This window comes from Sciurus carolinensis, chromosome 2, assembly GCF_902686445.1.
Source record: "Sciurus carolinensis chromosome 2, mSciCar1.2, whole genome shotgun sequence".
In the NCBI taxonomy this organism is placed as follows: domain Eukaryota; kingdom Metazoa; phylum Chordata; class Mammalia; order Rodentia; family Sciuridae; genus Sciurus; species Sciurus carolinensis.
Window position 1 is genome coordinate 24370561 of NC_062214.1, and position 20581 is coordinate 24391141.

At 58.8% G+C, this 20581-nt stretch overlaps 1 protein-coding gene across 1 annotated transcript; it reads right to left on the reverse strand.

The window, feature by feature from the left end:
- Positions 1 to 2309: 2309 nt before the first annotated feature.
- Bpifb2 (BPI fold containing family B member 2) lies at positions 2310 to 17110 on the reverse strand. The gene is made up of 17 exons (XM_047539226.1): positions 17002 to 17110; positions 14318 to 14411; positions 12136 to 12279; positions 11943 to 12046; positions 11748 to 11898; positions 10837 to 10983; positions 9415 to 9475; positions 8474 to 8534; positions 6641 to 6732; positions 6252 to 6437; positions 5976 to 6029; positions 5434 to 5604; positions 4847 to 4914; positions 4673 to 4718; positions 4193 to 4256; positions 3791 to 3867; positions 2310 to 2351 (listed from the first exon to the last, which is right to left on the reverse strand). Exons 1-17 carry the CDS (start codon positions 17108 to 17110, stop codon positions 2310 to 2312), a joined length of 1671 nt encoding a protein of 556 aa, XP_047395182.1.
- Between the last annotated feature and the right edge of the window lie 3471 nt (positions 17111 to 20581).

Below are 20581 nucleotides of genomic sequence, written 5' to 3' on the forward strand. Positions count from 1 at the left end.
GCTGCTTGGATAATTAAGGGCTAGATAATTATCTAGAGGCCCAAGAGCAGGAGCCGGGCGCCCACGTGACGCTTCAGTCCGTTCCAACATAAATAGCCTCGAAGACACGGTGGCTCGGGAGCCCGTGGCTGCACAAGGGTGGCGCTGGGGACGGGCCACGGTGGCCCAAGGGAGCCTCGGCGCCCACTGTCCCTTCTCCCAACCCCAGCACCAAGGCTGGACACACAGCAAGCACACATCCATCCTTCAACAAACATTTATTGAGTGCCTACTGTGTGCTGGACCGTGCAGGACACTGGGGTGACCTCGGTGGACAGGCAGTTGGGGTTCCTGCTCTGGGGGCTTCTGGGGCTCACGGGGCAACCAGGCAAGTCACACTGCAGAGCCACATTGCAGAGGGTGGCGAGGTGGGGAAGCCACCAGACCGTGGATGGGATGGGAGACAGGAGACCAGGTATCAGCAGAGCTGGGCAGCCCCCCACAGGCTGTCGCTCCTGATGGAACCCAAACTGCTACACTCGGCTGTCCCTCTCAGCAGCCCATGCCCAGCAGGCACCTAGCTGACTGACCGCAGGACATCCCTTGGGGAGGGGCCAGTCTCTGGGGAGGTCATGGGTTTCTTCTGACAGGGAGTTTGACTCAGGTCTTTATCACCCTCTTAAAAGATCATGTAGTATAGAACAGGACACCTCGTGGATGAAAACAAAGCCTGGCCAGGTAGGAATCAAAGACTCAGTAAGTGGGGAGATGTCAGGAAGTCAGGAGGCGCGGGTGGATGTCAGGATGGGTGGGTGGGTGGGTGGATGGGTGGGTGGGTGTTAGAATGGATGGATGGGTGGGTGAATGGATGGGTGGGCGGATGGGTGAATGGATGGGTGGGCGGATGTCAGGTTGAATGGGTGGGTGGATGTATGGATGGAAGGATGGGTAAATGAGTGGGTGGGTGGATGGATGGGTGGAAGGATGGGTAAATGAGTGGGTGGGTGGGTGGATGGATGGAAGGATGGGTGAATGGATGGATGGATGGATAGATGGATGAATGAATGATGGATGGATAGATGGATGAATGAATGATGGGTGGATAGATGGACGGAATGATGGACAGACGGATGGTTGGGTAGATGGATGGATGATGGATGGATGGTTGGAGAGATCACTGGACTGATGGTTGACTGTTCGGAACCTACATATTGAGCTCTTTCTCCACGTTATCAACTTCCTTATGGCTTAGGGATGAATCTTAGGTTTTTTGTCTCTTCCATACTGCAGACCACCTCGCTTAAGACTAAGCCTATATTAAGCCCCAATAAAAGTAGGATGAATGAATTAACTAAGCCAAAGGAAATAAAAGCCACACGTTCCTGAGCAGAGTCCTGGATTTCACAGTCTGTCCCTTTCGCTCTCAGACCATCTCCACCTCCATCGGCAAGACAGAGCAGAGTCCAGTTCCCTCCTGCAGTCACACTTGAGACTTCAGGGATGAATCTGTGGCCCTTGCAGGGACAGCAGCCTGTGCCACGCTGCACCCGTGGCATTGCTTACTGGTGGTCGAAATCCACACACCTGAATCCGCCCAAGGAAACATAAATAGAACATGAACCCAGATACAGAGGCAGGAAGGAAGACTGCCTCGGTGAAGTCCCCGTCACCTGAAGTTTGTGACTTGGGGACAAAGTCCAGGTGGGGATGCTGGTGACAGGAAGAGGGAACCAAACATCTGATGTCTGGATTCTGGGAAGGACACAGTTCATACAATGAAACTCCAGGCCCCACCATCCTGGCTGGTAGAGGTCCTGTGAGCTTCTGGTACCAAGATGGGGCATGCCACCAGATACGGCACAGTGCCTCAAAAGCCACTTGGTGCTCCTAACTTTTAGCTCATCCCCGTTGCTCTCCAGGGTCCTCTTCAAAATATGAGCTCCCTCGGCAAGAAGCTGATAAACTCCCGGGCCTTTGGTGGCTCTAGGGACAGGTAGGACCCAGGGGAGGCATGGAGGGAGCAGACCTCAGGTACAAAGAGACATCACGGGGCCTGGTGAAAGTTGCAACTCAAGAGAAGTTTAATGCACGAGGAGGCCAATCTGTCCAGCCCAGAGGAACAGCTGTTTCCCCGAAGGGGGTGCAGAGCAGGGGCGGGGCGGGGGGTGGGGGAGACCCGGGGTCTCCGTGACGGTTTCACAGCCCAGTTGGGCAGTCCGGCTTGCTGGCAAAGACTCCAGGTGGCTTTGCCTCCGTTTCCGCAGTGACTTGAGGGGTGCGGGCCCCGAGTGGGGAGGCTGGCTGGCTCCAGTCTGCCCGGCGCGCCTGCTTCAAGGGTGGTATGAGAGTCCACTGGAAATCTGCACGTAGTGCTGAAGGCAGAGGAAACCGCGGCCGGTCAGAGGCCGAGGGCGGCAGGCGGGCCCCATCGCCCCGGCTCCGGGATCGTGGCCTGTCTCTCCTGCTGTTCCCTTCGGCAGAGACCTTCTCCTCTGGGCCTCCATTGCCTGCTCTGTCACTTGGGAGTAACAGTACCCAAGGCTACGGTGAGGACGCAGGAGCTGGGCAGGGGGCCGGGTCAGGACGTGTGCTCTGCATGGTCAGGGCCATTGCTGCTGCATGACCGGGAGTCCAGGACCATCGGGCACCCTCCCCAAGTCCAGGTCCAAGCAGAGGTAGGGGCCCCGTACCTCCCCTGTGGTCTGCGCGACACTGCACAGACATTCCGGAGGACTAGTCATTCAGTCACTCAACAAACCTTCACTGAGCTTCTACTACACACCAAGCCCTGCGGCAGGTGCTGGGGACTCAACAAAGAACCAGCCAACCCCAGTCGCTGCCCAGCAGCTGCTCACGGTCTAGGCCTACATGGTCCAGTACGGTGGCCATTAGCTCGCATGGCCTCATAAAAATAATTAAAATAAAATAAATAAAATCCAGCCCTCCGGTCGCACTAGCCTCATCCCAAAGTGCTCGGTAGCTGCAAGGGCCGGTGGCTGCTGCTTTGAACCTTGCTGGTTTCCATCTCCCTCAGAAAGTTCTGCCGAGAGTGCTGGTCTTTGGCCTCTGGCCCAGGAGGCTGGCTCTGGAGGGCTAGTGTGGGTCGGTCACTGGGGAGGGTTGGGGAGGTGTCCCCAAGAGCCCTGCTCCTCTGTGAACTGCGCTCCTCCCTGTGGGGGAGGATGGCCCCACTACCTTGGGACAACAGTTCCCAAGGATCCAGGGCCTCCCTCCTGGAAGGACATGGCGGGCTCCCCTGGGGGTGGCATGGAGGCCCATGTGGAGGGGCCTGGGTTCGGCCCTCTGTCCTGTGGGCTCCTGGCTGAGGGAATTTCCCTTTATTTCCCAAGCGAAACAGAAAGCAGTTGGAGGACGTCGCCCCGGGCGGTTGGGGGTGAATCTCCCCCTGGGCCCGCGAGTCCCGATCTAGGGACCAGCACTTGAGAAGGCTCTGGCGTTTCCTGGATTCACCCGCCCAGCCTGCAGAGGCCGTCTTCCAGGCTGGAAGGAGCCCGGCGTCCACCCCAGACACCAAAGGGGTCATGTCCATCCCAGGATCCAGGATCCTGGGACAGTCGAAGGCTCAAGGGCCCTGGCGTGACGCTTGGTGAGGACTAAAGGCGCGTGAAGGCCTCACCCCTGAAGCTCCTGTGTGCTGATCTTCCACCTTTTCACAGTTAAGCCTCGTGGTGTGGTTTTGGCCAGAACCGGGTGCAGCCCAGGCCTGGCTGGTCCCAAGACCCCACTGTGGGCACCAGCGGGCGGGAGGGAGAGAGGGGACCCCCGCCACCCGCATCCCGAAGACGCTCACCTCACGGATCTGGACGTCAGTGTTCACATAGTGGAGGTTGACCATCGTGGGCAGGGAGATGCCATGGCCCAGGAGAGCTGCAGGCGGGAAAGAAGTCAAGTTCAGCCGGAGGCAGCAATGGGCCATCCCCGGGAGTCGGCCGAGTGGAAGTCCTTGCATGGACTCCATTATTATTACCCCATTTTACGGAAAGAAAATGTGAGGCTCGAGAGGGAAGGGAACTTAGTGGAGGTCACACAGCACCATGCAGTGTGCACCCAGATGCCCACGGGACCGCTGGATTCTGGAGGCCACCTCTTACTGTCTGACCTGGGAGGTAGGAGGGAGGCTGGGGCAGAGCACAGACAGGGTGTGGGGTCAGCAGGGGGCCAGAGTCCCCGTGTGGCGGTGGGCAGGACTCACCGTTGATGTGGTCCAGCAGGGATTTCTGGAACACGGTGTTCATGAGCGTTTGCATGTGATCCAGCTGCAGGGGGTGGGCCCAGGCGGCCCGGGGAGGGGCGGAGAGGGAGGGACGATTAGGCGCACAGGTGAGCAGACAGACCAACGGACACATGGCAGGGGACAGGCGGAGAGGCAGGTCCCCCACATCTGGGGTCCAGGTGGAGCCCGGCCACACCCCCAAACCAGGTCAGCCTCCTGGAATAGGCACAGAGCGAGGCTGCCCGAGCAGAGGCTGAGGGACGGGCCCTGACGGGCTCCTGCTCACACTGGGACCACGTGGACCAGCCAGAGGACCAGCAGACACCAGGCGACCCACCCAGGGACAGGCCCACAGGAGGCCTGGGCCGACCACTGCCCGCGCGTCCCCGGAGGCCTGCTCACGGGGGCACAGCCAGCCTGCCCCACCCGCAGGGAGCTCCGGGGACCCGCCCCACTCACGTTGACCGAGCCCACGTTGGAAGAGGCCACCACGAGGAAGACGTCCCTGCAAGACAACGGGAGGGTTCCAGAGGAGCCCAGCCCTGCGGCACCCGGCCGACACCGTGGCCCAGCGGCCGCGGCCCATCGCACGGAGCTCAGGCGGAGCCCGCTGGGGTCGAAGGCCTCGCTTACCCCACCACGGATGTGGTCGCGTAGAGCTTCGCCCTGGACACGGAGAGCTGAAGGCTCAGGTTCACCACCTGGGCGCAGGGGGAGCAGGCTCAGAGCACGGCCAGGCGGGAGCCGCCTCCCCACCCTCCCCGCCCCGTTCACGGGCCACACAGGTGCCTGGTCCTGCGCTGAGCACCAGGGACAACACCGTGTGAACAAAGCTGTCCAGGTCCCTGCCCGGGAATCCGCCACAGGCCAGCAGGGAAGGCAAGCAATAGCTGAAGTAACCAGACGGGGTCCTTTTAGGGAGCGGAGGATGCGTGGTGGTACAAAGGGCTGGAGGGAACCCTTACTCAGGGTGGGAAAGGTGCCCTGAGGAAGGCTGCAACATTTCATCTGAGCACCAAAAGACGCAGAGAAGCTAGCCATGCCGCGTTAGGGAAGAGCCCTCTGCAGGGGGCTCGGTGTGTGCAAAGGTCCTGAGGCAGGATGTGCCGACAAGTTCAAGAGACAGCAAGGAGACAGTGTGCACAGGACAAAGCCAGTGAGGAGCACAAGATCTTGAGAGACGCCCCGCCCGGCCAGTCCCACCTAGCTGGCTTCCTTACCACATTCAGGGAGAAGAGGGACTGGAAGGCCGAGTTGGAGGACGTGGCCAGGACTTCCACTAAGGGCTGCAGCCGCACTGTGATGCTGTTGTTCTGGAACACGGCCACGGGCGTGACAGTCATCCGCACCCTGAGCACCACGGGCTTGGGCTCTGGGAACTGCTCGGCCATCTGGGAAGCAGAGAGGGCAAGAGGGAGGAGGCCGTGTGGGGTGAGGGCCGCGTGCAGTTCCCACTCAGTCACCCTTGCGTGCTGGCCACCTCGGGGCGTGTCCCACCCAGGCCCTGGGACCAGAGAAGGGGCTCGGCCCTCCTAGGAGGGGACCCCGGAGCCGCGCCTTGAAGGTGAATGAGGGACAGGAAGAAGAGAAGAGGCACAGGTGGAGGGCTGGGGGCGGGAGGAGAGCAGAGCCTGCGTCTCAGCCAGCGGCCCCCCGAGGTGTGGGGCGCAGGTCCCCGGACTCGGGACCCCGCTGTGAGCCAGCAGAGACCTCACATCCCAGGGGACCCCCAGTACCTGGAATGACCAGAAACGTCACCAACCTCAGGGATGAACTGGCTCAGTGCTGAGGTGTTCAGTGGGTTGTCCTCTGATTTCTGAAATCAGACCCCAGCCCAGGACCAGTGCTAAGGCAGCCGGTCCCCAGGCGAGCCCACCAGGCGCCCTCCCGGACAGGAGCCCCTCCCCGGGATCCCGTGCCACCCTCCCACGGCCACCATGCTGGCTGCCCCCGCCCACAACATGGCCTCCGCAGCGTCCCCTGGGTCGGGCCGCGGGTGCCTCTCCCCTGCACGCGCTGGGCTGCAGGCCTCGCTCACCAGCTGCCCCGTGATGTCCATGTTGAAGGCTCCGGCCTTCTGCAGCAGCATCAGGATGGCGTCAAACAGGTTCTGAGACAGGGTCAGCGTGGCCATCGCATCCTTGTTGTTCTCAGGCTCTGGCAGCTCCAAGTGGGGGCCGTCGTGGGGCAGCATGACCGGTTTGCCCAGGAGGAAGAGAACAGCCTGCGGTGGCGGGAGAAGGGCCTCAGCGGAGGTGGCCAGCCTCCACCCGGAGGCTGCATGCTGCCCTGGCCTCTCGCCTCGCTCCTCCCAAGCGCCCCACCAGCCCCGCTGCCTGTCACTCCCCACTTTTAAGAATCTTCCAGAACCCCAAGGACCCCAGAGGCAGCCGGCCCCCAGCATTGGGCTGAAGAGAAGGAACTTGCATTGAGATTCATGGAGATGGAATCACTGGTGATGTTGGGCTCGCTCATCACATAGTAGCAGATTTGGGACTCAGGACTCAGGTTGTTGAGGCCTTCGCAAAATCAGGACGGAGAAGGAAAAAGCGCGTTTTTAGACCATCGAAACTAAACCACCTGACTACCTTGAGTAGCCAGAACCAAGCTGACCAAAGAGACCAGCAAGGCCTCTGAGGAAGCACACGGAACCTCCTGGAAGTGGCCTCCAGAATGCCCACCCTGACGCACGGCACCAGGCCTCCAGTGGCTCTGTGGAGACTGCCTCCTCGGGGTGCTGGCCACTCCGTGGGACAAAGCAGGACACTGATGTCGCTGCTTCGGTGCCCTCGCCCGTAAGCCCTCCTCCCTGTGCCTAGACCAGAGCCCCGTGGAGAGGAGGGCGCGCAGCCGCAGGCCGCCAGGGGACGCAGCGCCAACGGGGCACCAGGAGCCACTGCGGGGCAGAGTGCCGGGGGGACAGCCCGTCGCCACCGTCCTGGCCGGAAGTCTCCAACACGCCTCGTGCCTCCCACGCCATCTCCGGGCGTGCTCTTTGGTCTTTTGGCACCTGTCCCGCTGCCCTGGCCTGACTGGCTGTGAACGGTGCCCGCTCCTGCTGCCCATCAGCCCTGGGAACGAGGCTGACAGGTGGAGGGGGCGCCTGGACCACGGGCCCTACCTGGGGGGAGGCCCCCAAACCTGTCCTGCAGGAGGGGCCCTCCAGGCAGTCACAGGGGTCAAGCCCCGTCTGCACCCCATCCCGGGCTCTCCTGCTCCCTCCTGCCACTGCCTTCGGTCCCACAGGCTGTGCACGGCCCTGAGTCTGGCACCCAAAGGCTCCAAGGACACGGAAGAGGACACATGGGACCCTGGGTCACGCGTCGCCTTCCTAGAGCTGCCTCAAGAGTTCCATCTGTGTCAAGCCGTCTCGAAGTCCAGCCTTCGTCACATAACCCAGCTGGCTCCCCGGGGCCTGCGCCTCGGCCTCATGAAGGCCGTTCTCCACTTTACAGAGGAGGACACTGAGGCCTGACTGACCCCACCCAGCCGCACAGCCGGGAACCCAGCCAGACGGCTCCAGGGCAAGCTGCTCTCAGGCTGGACGCAGTGTCCTCCTGGATCGCGGTGATAGCTTTGCTTAAACTACTGCCAAGGGAAACCCCTCACTGTCAAGAACCAGAAAGCAGCACTAACAGTCACGACGTGGCCAGACGGGTGCTTACACCTCCCTTCCAACACGGCCTCAAAACGCACACAGTTGAAGAAGTCGCATCCTGGACACAAAGTACCGTGACAGCCCAGGCCTGGGCCCCAGGCCCCGAGGCCGGCCCGGGCACCTCTGCCACACCCTGCCTCCCGGGTGGTGCGGAAGGACTCCCGTGGCTCCCCTCAGGACTGCTGCCACGTGTACAAATACCAACGGCAAATCCCAGAGGAGGCACAACCACAACAAAGAAAGAGCTCCCAGGCCGTTCCGGCCGGGAGAACCCGCTTGCTGAGATTCCACATTCCCGGGAATGTGGATGAGTCTGGATTCTAAGATTCTCTAATACTAAGACCCGTAACTTAAAGCTTTGGTTTTATTCTGTTTTTCTCAGATGATTTGAGCTAAAATTTGCAGATTCTAGAATCAAAGACTTGGTTCTAGAATTCTGAGGCTCCCAGATTACGTGGACTATGCGGTTTGAGGAGCCCACAGTTCAGCCCTGCTAAGACTGGCCCCCAGACGGGGACCCTGGTCTAGGCAGGGAGTCTTTGAAGGTTCTTGGGGGTCCCCCAGCCCCAGGCCTCCCCTCGCCCTGAGGTCCCAGGTCTTACCGATGATGGTGCCCATGTTGATATTGATGTCGTCCACCAGGTTGGCGACGTTCAGGCTCAGCTGTGGCAGGACAGGGGGGGAAGCGGGTGAGGGGCCACTCCGGCTAGAGGCACAGGCTAGGAGGGGCCTGGGTCCCTGCCCGGAGGCTCCCCTTGCCTCACGCCAAGCCTGGAATCCCAACCTTCCACCCAGGGGCACCTCTGGCTCCTCCTCTGGGCACTAAGGAAACAGGAGAAGTGCCCAGAGGCCGGTCAGGGCAGCACAGCCAGAGGCATGTGGAACCAGGGGCTGTGCAGGCTGCCGAGGTGGCCACACCGGGTGGGGGACCAAAGCAGGGAGCCTGCCGCCCCGGGTCTGGAGGGCGGTTGTAGAGGGGGCAGTGACCACAGTGACCAGCAAGCCACAGCAAACCAGGCTTCAGATGCCAGTCCAGGGAGACCGAAGGTGCTCCCAGGCACAGTGGACAGCCAGTGGCGCGCCAGAGGAGAGACCGCAAGGCCGGGGCACTCAGAGCCCAGCCAGGTGACTGCTGGAGAAGCCAGGTAGCAAGGCCAGGAGGGAGATGACAGGCCCTCCTTTCCCCAGAGCCAAGCTGGACATGGCTGGACACGGCTGGGCCAGGGCTGGGACAGGACCCAACCCAGGCACTCCTGGTTCCTGTGCCAGCTCTGTCACCCTCTCGCATGGAACGCAGGCAGGCCTTCCTGCCCTCCTGGGAAGATGGAGGTGTCCCACCAAGGGCCTTTCCAGCGTCCCGGGGCGTGCGGCTCAGTGGTGGAGCCCTGCCGTCCTGTGCCAGGCCCCGGTTCTGTCCTGTCCCCACACACATGCTCCCTCCACCCCGCTTCCCGCCACCCTGGGCCGAGACCCCGCCGTCCGTCCACCATTGCTTCAGACACGAGCAGCCGCCGTCTGGGCCCGCCTGTGGGGGGCCGCGTACCTTGTTGTTGAAGATGGCCTTGATGTCCTTCTGCACCATGCTCAGCAGCGCGGGCGAGAGGCTGCGGGAGAGGCGGGGGTCCGTGAGCTCAGGGCCCCTCTCTCAGCAAAGCCTCAAGGCTGGGCAGCAAGTCTCCGTCCCCGGCCAGGAGCCCAGTGACTCCTGCCCGAGACCCCACCAGGGGCCCCATGGTGCTGGGATCACTGTCCCAGGCCTGCAGAGGAGGAAGCTGAGTCTTGGAGAAGAGGATCATCTGTCCCAACGTGGCCAAGAAGGTGACCCCTGAGGTCAGGCTCAGGGGAGACGGAAGACGTCGCAAAGGCCGGCCAGCCTGCTCTTCTGTCCGCCAAGTGGCTTCGTGGCCACTGAGAGCCCAAAGTAGGCGGGATGGAGGGGCAGGACCCGGGCCCGGCCTCCCGCTTTGGCTCCAGTTCTCTGTGACCCGCCTAGTGAGGTCCCCTCCTAGCTCTGGACCTCAGTGTCCCCTCTGAATGAGAGAGGGGTCTAAGCTGGTGATTCTCGGTGGTGGTCCCTCGGAACCTGGGCTCCCTCGGTTTGTTGAGATATTGATGCACGTCACAGCCCGGACTCACTGAACCACCTCCCGGGAGCAGGGGGGACAGCATCTGGGTCCCAGCCTCCCCTTCAACAAACGGGAGTGACCCCTGCCTGCAGACACCGCCAGGGACCCTGGGTTACACGTGCTGATCCCAGGACACAGCATGAGTGATTGTATGTACGTGGACCCTCCCCAGGAAAGAAGTTCAGTCTTCGTGCAAACGTGGTGTTTTTTAAAGACTCCAAAATGCTCAACCACCTTGGAGTGAGCCCTTGCCCGTGTTTGGGAAGATAGGGACATAATATGGGGGATTCAGGAACAGTGGGATCAAGCAGGCTGCCTGTGCTTGAATTCAGCTGCTGGGCCTTTGGCTAGGCACTCAGATTCTCTGTGCTCCATTTGTTCTTCTGTAAAATGGAGGGAACCCTGACACCTACTCACAGGAGTACACAGTATGTTTTCAGGCCGGTGCTGCATTAGCCTTGGGTGCAAACATGAGCCGCCCCCCCCACACAGTGCAAGCTGGCTTCTGACTCCCATCTCCGCTGGGAGGGTTGACCTCTGAGGTTCCTGACAGTCAATTTGATGGGCAGAGTCCCTCTACAGGGCACCTGTTACTGGCTGTGCCTATTGGCAGTGGCACAGGGCAGTGGCTCGGGCACAGGCTGTGTGACCTGAGGCAAGTCTCTTCCCCTCTCTGAGCTTCAGTGTTCTCCATCACTAAACAGTCATGACGATGAGGGTCTCTTAGGTCCATTGTGGGTTTTGGACAAAGATTTGAGTGGGAAGTTCAAGAAATGGCACCACAGCCTGGCACCAGGGACTCCAGGGCCCGTGCTCCCTACCTGTTAGCAGACACCTACTTTTTATTGTCATCAAGAACGGTGGCTTGGCCGAAGTATGGGAAGAAGGTGGAGATGCTGATCTTGGGGGTCCCAATGGAACTCTGGGTCACACGTAAGTCAGACAGCAACTTCACGGGCAGCGACAGCTCCAGGGACTCTGGGATGCTGCAGGGAGGCCAGACCTGAGTCCCCGCGGCACCACGCAGCCTGTCCCCCACGTGTCACAGGCCGGGTCCCTGCTCAGCATGAGAGGGCTCCACCGGCACAGCCCAGAGTCCCCGGGCCCCCTGGGGGCCTAGATGCTGCAGCCGCTGAACTCTGGCTCTCTGAACCCCACAGCAAGACCCTGGGCCTGCCACTCGCTGAACCCCACAGCAAGACCCTGGGCCGAGCCTCCTCTTCGGTGACGTGGACCTGAGACGGGTGACACTTATTCCACAGGGCTGTGCTGAGTCTCCCGTGAGCTCGCCAGGTGCAAGCGCCCAGCCCTGAGCCTGCCCGTGAGCACCAGGAAAGGGCAGTGCCCGGCAGAGGGGCGGAGCAAAGGCTCCCGCAGACACCGACTCACAGCCCCGAGATGGACTGCAGTCACCCAAGAGCTGCCTGGGGCTCAGAACTGATTCTGATAGCTACGTTTATTGAGCACCTACTATGTGCCTTGCACCATGAGAGAGAGGACGGTAATTATAAGTCCAGTGATGAATCTGTGCACAGCCCCCTGCTGGTCTCAGCCCACGTCACAGAAGGGGAAACCGAGGGGTGGGAAGCACAGTCACCCGCTGCTGAGCAGGGGCTGCGGTCGCAGACTCTCTCACTGCCTCGTCCTGCTCAGCGGGACAGGCCCGGAGGAGCTGCCAGCCCCCTGCCTTACTCTGCTGCTTGGGGGGGTCCCTGAAACGCCTCCTGCCCCCACAAGGAGAGTCACTCACCAGGACACCTTGACGGTGAAATTGGCCGATGCCCACAGGCGAATGCCAAAATCGGGGAGGAATTTCAGGCCGAGGCGGGACACGTGGGCCTCCAAAACCTGGATCCTGCAGCAAGCAGGGCGACAAGGGAATCCAGGCTGCAGCAGGCGGCCTGAGCACCCTCCCACCGTCGATGCTCAAGAAGGGTCTTCCAACGGTGAGGTGAGGCGGTGGCGAGCTCTCTGGCCAGCCGGGCAGCCAAGCCAAGGCCCGGCGGCCCCAGTGCCGGAGTCACAAGCCGCGCGGGGTTCTGAGGGCTCCTGATGGCAGCCTGGGAGTCAGGGAGGTGGGGAAAGGCAGACCCGGGCCCCGCCAAGGGTGGAAATCCCTCCAGAGCTTTCCAGCCCACCGCTGGCTGGCCGCCCTCAGGCAAGGGGAGACGCCCCCTCCAGGCTGCCCATTCTGAGGGCCAAGCTCTCTGCTCAGCGACAGCGTGACGGCTTCCCCAAGTGAAAGTCCCTTTCCCTGCACAATAGGTGGGGGTGATCGGACCCTATAAAATGGCAGGAGGTGTCAAGGTCACATCCAGGCCCACCGGACACCCTCGCCATTGGCTTCAGGTGATGTGGTCCACAGCCCGTGGCACACGGGCCACTCTAGAGCGCAACCACCCTGGGTGTGCCTCCACGCCTGTGGACGCGGGCCCTTCCGAGGGACGCGCCTGGCCTGCCACACAGGAGATGTTGCAGAATCCTTGGCGGGCGGGCGTCTCCGCGGCTCTCCACCACTATCGACAGGCCGCGAACAACGTTCCAGCGCCACCTTGGGGGTCTCAAACTGGCGGCCCCTGAGCCAGCTCTTTATTCACCCATGAGTGTTCCAGGGTCTTAAGTTAAGATTTTCATTAGTTGCCATCGTTCAAAAGAATAGATGATAAGTAGGTGGCTGGGAGGGTAGATGGCTGTACAGATAGGTGATAGATAGACAGAGACAGAGACAGAGACAGAGACAGAGCTAGAGATAGAGCTAGAGACAGAGACAGAGACAGAGATAGAACTAGAGACAGAGACAGAGACAGAGATAGAGATAGAGACAGAGACAGAGACAGAGATAGAGATAGAGCTAGAGATAGAGACAGAGATAGAGACAGAGACAGAGACAGAGACAGAGACAGAGCTAGAGACAGAGACAGAGACAGAGATAGAACTAGAGACAGAGACAGAGACAGAGATAGAGCTAGAGACAGAGACAGAGATAGAGATAGAGCTAGAGATAGAGACAGAGATAGAGACAGAGACAGAGACAGAGACAGAGCTAGAGATAGAGCTAGAGACAGAGACAGAGACAGAGATAGAACTAGAGACAGAGACAGAGACAGAGCTAGAGACAGAGACAGAGACAGAGATAGAGATAGAGCTAGAGATAGAGACAGAGATAGAGACAGAGACAGAGACAGAGACAGAGCTAGAGATAGAGCTAGAGACAGAGACAGAGACAGAGATAGAACTAGAGACAGAGACAGAGCTAGAGCTAGAGACAGAGACAGAGACAGAGATAGAGATAGAGCTAGAGATACAGAGATAGAGACAGAGACAGAGCTAGAGCTAGAGACAGAGACAGAGACAGAGCTAGAGATAGAGATAGAGACAGAGATAGAGACAGAGACAGAGATAGAGATAGAAATAGAGATAGAGACAGAGACAGAGATAGAGCTAGAGACAGAGTCAGAGACAGAGATAGAGATAGAGCTAGAGATAGAGACAGAGATAGAGACAGAGACAGAGCTAGAGCTAGAGACAGAGACAGAGACAGAGCTAGAGATAGAGATAGAGACAGAGATAGAGACAGAGACAGAGATAGAGATAGAAATAGAGATAGAGACAGAGACAGAGATAGAGCTAGAGATAGAGACAGAGATAGAGCTAGAGATAGAGATAGAGATAGAGCCAGAGATAGATGATAGTGATAGATGATAGAGATAGATACAGATAGAGATTGGTAGGTAGAGATAGATAGATGATAGATAGATAGATAGATAGATATAGATAGATAGGTAGATAGATAGATAGATAGATAGATTGATTCTCCTGGATTCCCAGACCCCTGGCAGTAGCAAGTCCTTGTCACATGAAAGGGGACACTTTGCCCAAACTCTGCAGGTGCCTGAGTGTGAGCATCTACGCATTAAAGGACAGAGGAGTTATGCTCAGACTGTGTCTAAACTCTGGTCTAGCTTTTGGAGGAAGCATTGAGGGTCCCTGGAGCCACAGTCTTGGCCCCTAGGGCAGAAATTCACGAATGCAGAGGGGGGCCCTCGTGTCTCCACCTGGGCCACCTCCGACATCTTGCAAGCATTCGCCCAGGGTACGGGCGCTCTAACCTGGACAGGGGAGCACTCAACCATAGATGAGGGTGTTCGTCCCATGGTCTGGGGTGTTGTGCCAGAGGGGGAGCCCCTGGAGGGGGCGGGGGAGCGTTGCTGCAAAGCCCAGGCAGGGTGTCCCCTCCTGGTGGGCTGGAGCACGCACCTGGCTGGCAGGAGCACCCCATCTGGTGTCGCAGGCACATCTCTGAAGGATGGGAGCACTCACCTGACAGACGGAAGCACGTCACTACTCTGGTCCAGGAAATGCTCGTCATTGATCTTTAGGGCCTCTTGGAAAGGGACTTTCCCGAATTCCGACACTGGAGGGCCAGGACAGAGCAAGGTCAGGCTGCCCTTGGTCGTCACCAAGCAGCAAGGACACGCCACCCACCATCTGCCCTGCACCTCGAGTGGAGGGGACTCAGATTCTGGGCAGGCTGGGCATGTGGGGTGACCACTGCCCCAGGCGGTCCACGGCTCCCGCCAGGCCCCCTGCCCCTCAAACCCCCGTGTGTTTCAGCCCATCCCGCAAGGCGCCTGTGGGTTGCCGGCATGCTGGCGGCTGAGGAGGCAGCCCTAGCAAGGAGGCTGGGCACTCCTGAGTCCTCGGATTCTGCGTGCAAGTCCCAGCTCAGCCCCTCACTGCCCGGGGGCAGCTCCATGCCTCTGTTTCCTCATGGGTAAATTTGCAATGATTATAATGGTACGATCACTTAGGGCCACTGCAGAGACAGTGCAAAATGAGAGCCAGCTATGACGGCGGCTGCAGATCTCTGTAGTGACCATGGCTGTCCCTCGCAGCAGGGCTCTACTTGGGGCTCTCTCCTCTGATTACCATGCCAGGGTACAGGGAGGTGAGGACACCTGGTCAGGGGAACCTGGCTCGGGCCACCGCGGTGGGCTCAAGTCTGTGGACTCTGGGCCCCTCGGGTGCTGCTGGGCCCTGGTACTAATTAAAGGCAAGCTGAATTCAAAGGAGGGACAGTGGTGCAGGAAGGAGCGTCGGCTTGGGTGGGGAGAGCCCCAGCTCCGCCGGCCCAACACGGATGAAGGGAGGAGGCGCCGCCTCCGTCTCCCCAGAGCCAGTGCAGGAGGGTGGCGGCGATGCTCCTCCAGCCTGACCGCTCCGAGCCCAGACTCCCACTGGGAGTGCCCAGGCCTCGCACTCCCATCTCCGGAGCTCTGTGTCGGGGGCTTGCAGTCTGGGGCTCTGGTCAGGGTGGGCTGGACGCCCAGGAAGGCCTGGAAGGCGCCAGGCCAGGCGGAGAACAGACCCAGGCACAGAGCCCAAGGCGGGATCCCTGGGGACAGAGGAGGCAGCCCAGGTGGAGGGGGCGGAACCCCGGGGGTCGGGCAGCCTCACGGCCCCGCCCACAGCGCCCAGGCGAGACCTGCACAAGTGTGAAGCTGTGTGCGCCCTGAGGGCGGGAGGGAGGGGACCCCGCTGACTCGGTGCTTTTTGGCCTGGACCATTGCAAGTTCCTTCTGCTGTCTGCTGGGCTGCTCAGCCTCAATCTGAGTTGGATCTGGCCTCAGGGGACACTGCTGCCCATTTCTCACCCTCACCCAGCTTTGGTGGGACACAGAAGCTCCCTGGGAGGCCGCGGGTAGCAAATAGATTTCTGAGCCAGAGTCCTGGACCTTGGCAACTGTGGTTCCTCCAGGGCCTTGGTTTCGTCATCGTACCTTCCCCAGGGGATAGGGCAGCTCTCAAAAGGATTTAGCAGCAAAGTCACAGGACAGAGGCCTGGCCAAGAGGGGCCCAGAGCAAGACTGGCCCTCTCCCACTGAGCCCAGCAAGGATCTAATCTCAGGATGCTCCCTACAGCACCGCTTGACATGCCTCTCTCCCAGAATATGCGTGCGTGCAGATGCCACACGTGCACAGGTATACCCAGGGAGCACAGCCACACCTGTGCACACACAGTCGGGTATGTGTGGGACTCAAGCATCCACATGAGCACATCTGCATGAACTCCCAGATGCAGCCAGGCGTGGAGGTGCACACCAGGAATCCCAGGACTTGGGAGGCTGAGACAGGAGGATTTCAAGTTCAAGGACAGCCTCAGCAATTTAGTGAAGCTCTAAATAAGTTAGCCAGGGATGTGGCTCAGTGGTTATTCACCCCTGGGTTCAATCCCCAGTACCAAAAAGAAAAATCCAAATTCATAAGTAGACATACACTTGTAAAAATGACCACTGGAACTAACCCCTAGTGCACATGAACACAGACATGTGCACGTTTGCACGTTGACCGTATGACACACATTCCTGCTCACGAACTCCTTTAAGAAATGTTCATTGAGCAGCCCTGGTTCAGGCACTATCGGGGAGCCAGGGACACAGCAGCAGATGAGAATCCTTTTGTGACCAGGAACACATATAATCCCAGTGGCTCTGGAGACTGAGGCAGGAGGATCTTGAGTTCAGAGCCAGCCTCAGCAACTTAGGCCTTCAGCAATTTAGCAAGATCCTGTCTCTAAATAAAGCATTGAAAACTCAGGTGTAGCTAGGTGCAATAGTGCATGCCTATAATTCCAGCGACTTGGAAAACTGAGGCAGGACCATCGCGAGTTCAAAACCAGGCTCAGCAACTTAACGAGGCCCTAATCAACTTGGTGAGACCCTGTCTCAAAATTTAAAAATTGAAAAAGGACTGGGGATGTGACTCAGTGGTTAAGCAACCCTGGCTTCAATTCCCAGTACCCCCAAAAAACTAACAAATTTTTTTTTTTTTTTTTTTGCGGTGCTGGGGATTGAACCCAGGGCCTTGTGCTTACAAGGTAAGCACTCTACCAACTGAGCTATATCCCCAGCCCTAATTTTTTTAAAAAAGAATCCCTTTACGTCCACAAGTACGCACACACGTACAGACAGAGGCTCCCCATGCAGGTCGCGGCCTGCTCTTACCGTAGTTCAGGATTGCCTTGTTGATTCGGATCACAGTGCCCGCCTCGGAGGCGCTGACCACAGGCAGCCACAGTGCCAGCAGCAGGCTCAGCCCACGTACCCCAGCCATGGCTGTACTGGCCTCTGCCCCAGGATCTGTGGGTTGGAATAGGGACAAGGGTCAGCCAGCACAGCCCACCCTTGGGCTGCTCAAACCCAGCCTGGTCTGAAGGACGCGAGTCCCATGTGGAGCTCAGAGCCCTGCCCGAACCCCAGAGGCCAGCGGGCGCGTTCTGCCTTGGGAATAATGTCTTCCTCTGTCTGCTTCATCAGGAACCGTGAGGGAAACTGGTGTGGAAATGGTTCCCACAGCCCTGAGAAGACATGGCTTTGCCCAAGGCCACACAGCAGACGCGGGCCCTGCGAAACCCACATGGTGTCAGAGGCCGGCGGTGAGACTCCTAGGTGGGGAGATGGAGGGCAGCTTCCTGTCCCAGGAAGAGGGCCCTGACCACCATCCCAAGGCCAGGGCTGTCGCCAGCAGTCCAGCCTGGTGTGGCAGCCCCCCTGCCCAGCTGAGCAGACCCAGCCAGGGGAGGACCCAGCTGGCTCCTGCCTTCATCTCACCCTGGCCAGGTGAGGAATGGCCTGGCCTGCAAGTGGGTCCCCCCGACCCCGGCCCTCCCCACCTGGCCCAGCTGCGTCCGCAGCTCTGTATGGAACCTGGGTTCAGCCTCTTTCCCAGCCGCAGGAATGCGGGACCACAGCTCCGAGGGGCCCGCGGAGGCCCAGCAAGGCAGCCCCTGCCCACAGTCCCACAGCAAAGCCAGGGACCGATGGTCTTCTGCACAGGCAGCTGAGGTCCTGTCCCCTGGAGCAGGGGAAGCGCCGGTCCCGGCCTTCCTACCTCAGGTAGTTCTTGAGGCAGGTGGACACTCAGTCCCAGACGAGTCCGCTTCTGCCTGAGGTGGACAGGTGTGGAGGTGGCTTTATGAGGCTTCCCTGTGTGCGGGGCGCACTGGGAGGGACCAGGCAGCAGGAGGTTCACGGGTGGTGGCGAGTGTTTTCCCTGCAAACACGGCCTTTGCCAAGTGCCTCGTTTCGGTCATGTGTGATGGGCTGCCACGTCGCCCTGCCGGGATGCCAACTGCTGAGACCCTGGAGTGGGACGGCTCTGGTCTCAGGGGCCAGGGGGTCTCTGGAAGGATGGCTGTCCCCAGGAGTGGTCCTTCACCATCCTAGTCGGGCCTGACCAAGGCCCAGGACAAATGGGGTGCCCAGAGGCAGGGGGATGGCCCCAGCGACCCCTCAAGCTCAGTGTCTCCACACTCTCCTAGCAACACGACCTTTCAGAGGAGAAGGAGGCTACCTGAGCCCCAATCCCCACCACTGGCTGAGCCCTGATCCTGGTCACACTCTGAGTTTTGCCTCTGGTGACACGCTGAATTCTGACCCCTGTCACCAATGGAGCCCTGATGCTGGTCACACAATGAGCCTTCACTCAAAAGGGAGCAGGTGACGATGTGTGGATGACCCAGTCCCCACCCTTCACACCCATCCCCCTCCAAGCGTGCACCCCGTGCATGTGGCTTAGCCCATCACCTCCCTCCACTGCAGACTCCAGAGTCCATGGAGGTTGTGTGGGACCAAAGGACAGTGTGTGCACATGATGCTGGCACCTGCATGCTGTGAGCATGGCATGCATGGCGTGTGTGGCGTGTGGGCAGAGCTGCGTGTTCACATAGGCACAAGGTCATCACTTCTGCATCCGAGGAGAACGTGTGTGGGTGTCCATATGACGGGCACACCGACATCTCGGTTCACGATGTCACCTGTCAACTCACCCATTTGCAAAATTGCATGTGTGCAGATGTGAAGTCACGTGTACACATACGTATGCGGGGCTTGGTCTACCGAGTGCCCGTGGGTCCGTGTGTATGTGTTAGATGCAAGTGTGTAGCATGGACTGCTTCCTGCCTTGGGGTGTGTGTGTGTGTGTGTGTGTGTGTGTGCCCACACTTGTGCCCAGGAGGTGAGGGCCCGGCTTCAAGGAGGGTCTTTCCATCCTTCCACGTGCTCAACTGGGACAGAGGCACAAGGGGCCCAGAGGGTTTCCCCCATTCCAGAATCCTCTGTGGCTCCCACTGAGTCCTTGCCAGCCCAGGCACCAAGCTCAGAGCTCAGGTGACCCTGTCCTGGGTTCCCATTAGTGCCTGCAGAGCTGGTAGGGACCTGGACACCATCAAGTCCTCCCGTGGGGACCCAGATCTGCCCTGGATTAGCTCTGCCTCCCAGTCCATGCTCCACGGCTCCAATTCCCGAGCAAAAGGAAGGAGAGGAGCCTGCTCCGGGCTCCCTCACACCCACTCCTGGCCTCGCCTGTCCACAGTGCCCATGCCAGCCCTTCCCGTCTCCTCACAGCTGAGGCAAACAGCAAACTCCATGGACAGAAGCGCAAATATTGACCAAAGCCATCCCCGGTGTTTGACATGAACACTTCCTCTTCCTCTGCACGGCTAGCACAGGGGACAACATGTTGGAACATCCAGGTGACACAAAGGAGGGATTCTCCCCAATTCATCCCTGGAGCCCAGCCATCTCCCTACAGCACTGGCAGGCCGTTGGCTACAGGCAAGGTGTCCCCTCAAGCCCAGGGACAGAAACTGGTGTTGCTCAGCCCTGTATCCAGTGCCTGGACACGAATTTACTGAATGAATGTACAACTTAAAGACCCTTGTGACAACTGGTGACAGAATGTCAGTTTCCCCTTCACTGGATGTTCTCAAAGGTATTATGTTAACCTCCTGCTTCTGCGATAACAAACGACCACACATTTAGTGATAAATACAGATTTATCATCTTATAGTTCTAGAGGTCAAAAGTCCAAAGTGAGTCTCACTGGGCTAAAATCAAGGAGGCAGAACTGGAGACTACAGAAAAGAACTGTTTCCTGACTTTTTCCAACTTCTAGAGGCTGTTCTTATTCCTCGGTTCCTGGCTCCTTCCTCCATTGCCAAAGCCAGCGACGTTGAGCTGAGAGTATCTCTGTTTCCCTCTTCCACCAATAAAGGACCCTTATGATTGCACTGGAGTCACCTGGATTATCTAGGATATTCTCCCCATCTCAAGGTCATCTGAGTAGGAACTTTAATTCTGTCTGCTATCTTTAACTCCCCTGTGCCATGTAACTTAACATATTCATATATTCAGATTTTAGCAGGCGGACCTCTTTAGGGTCCACTTCTTAACTACTTAACCTGCAATTTTTAGTACTTGCCACCAGGGGGCAAAAGAAAATGAGTTCATTTTTAGTGTCAATTCAAATGGTCAGGTTCTCTACAGACAGAATGAACAGAAAAACGTGTAGCTGGGAGTTTCCTTTTATTTTTCCCAGTAAATAGTAGAACTTAATTAAATAAACAACCCACATAATGTTATTTTGTGTGATGCAAAATGTCCACTGGTGAGAAGCTCAGCAATACAAAAAACATTTGCAGGCAACCTAAAATGGTAAATCCAGAAAATTTGTGGCAGGTAGGAATTTGGGAACAAGGAAAACCTGTTCCAGTTTTGGAGACTCAACTCACCCCTCCCCAACCCC

Coding starts and splice junctions, on each gene's coding strand:
- Bpifb2 (XM_047539226.1), bottom strand. CDS start 17,110: ATGGCTGGGGTACGTGGGCTGAGCCTGCTGCTGGCACTGTGGCTGCCT. Junction 12,280..14,317: donor GACGTGCTTCCGTCTGTCAG/GTGAGTGCTCCC, acceptor GCCATTTTATAG/GGTCCGATCACCCCCACCTA. Junction 9,476..10,836: donor GTTCTTGATGACAATAAAAA/GTAGGTGTCTGC, acceptor CCTCTCCCGCAG/CCTCTCGCCCGCGCTGCTGA.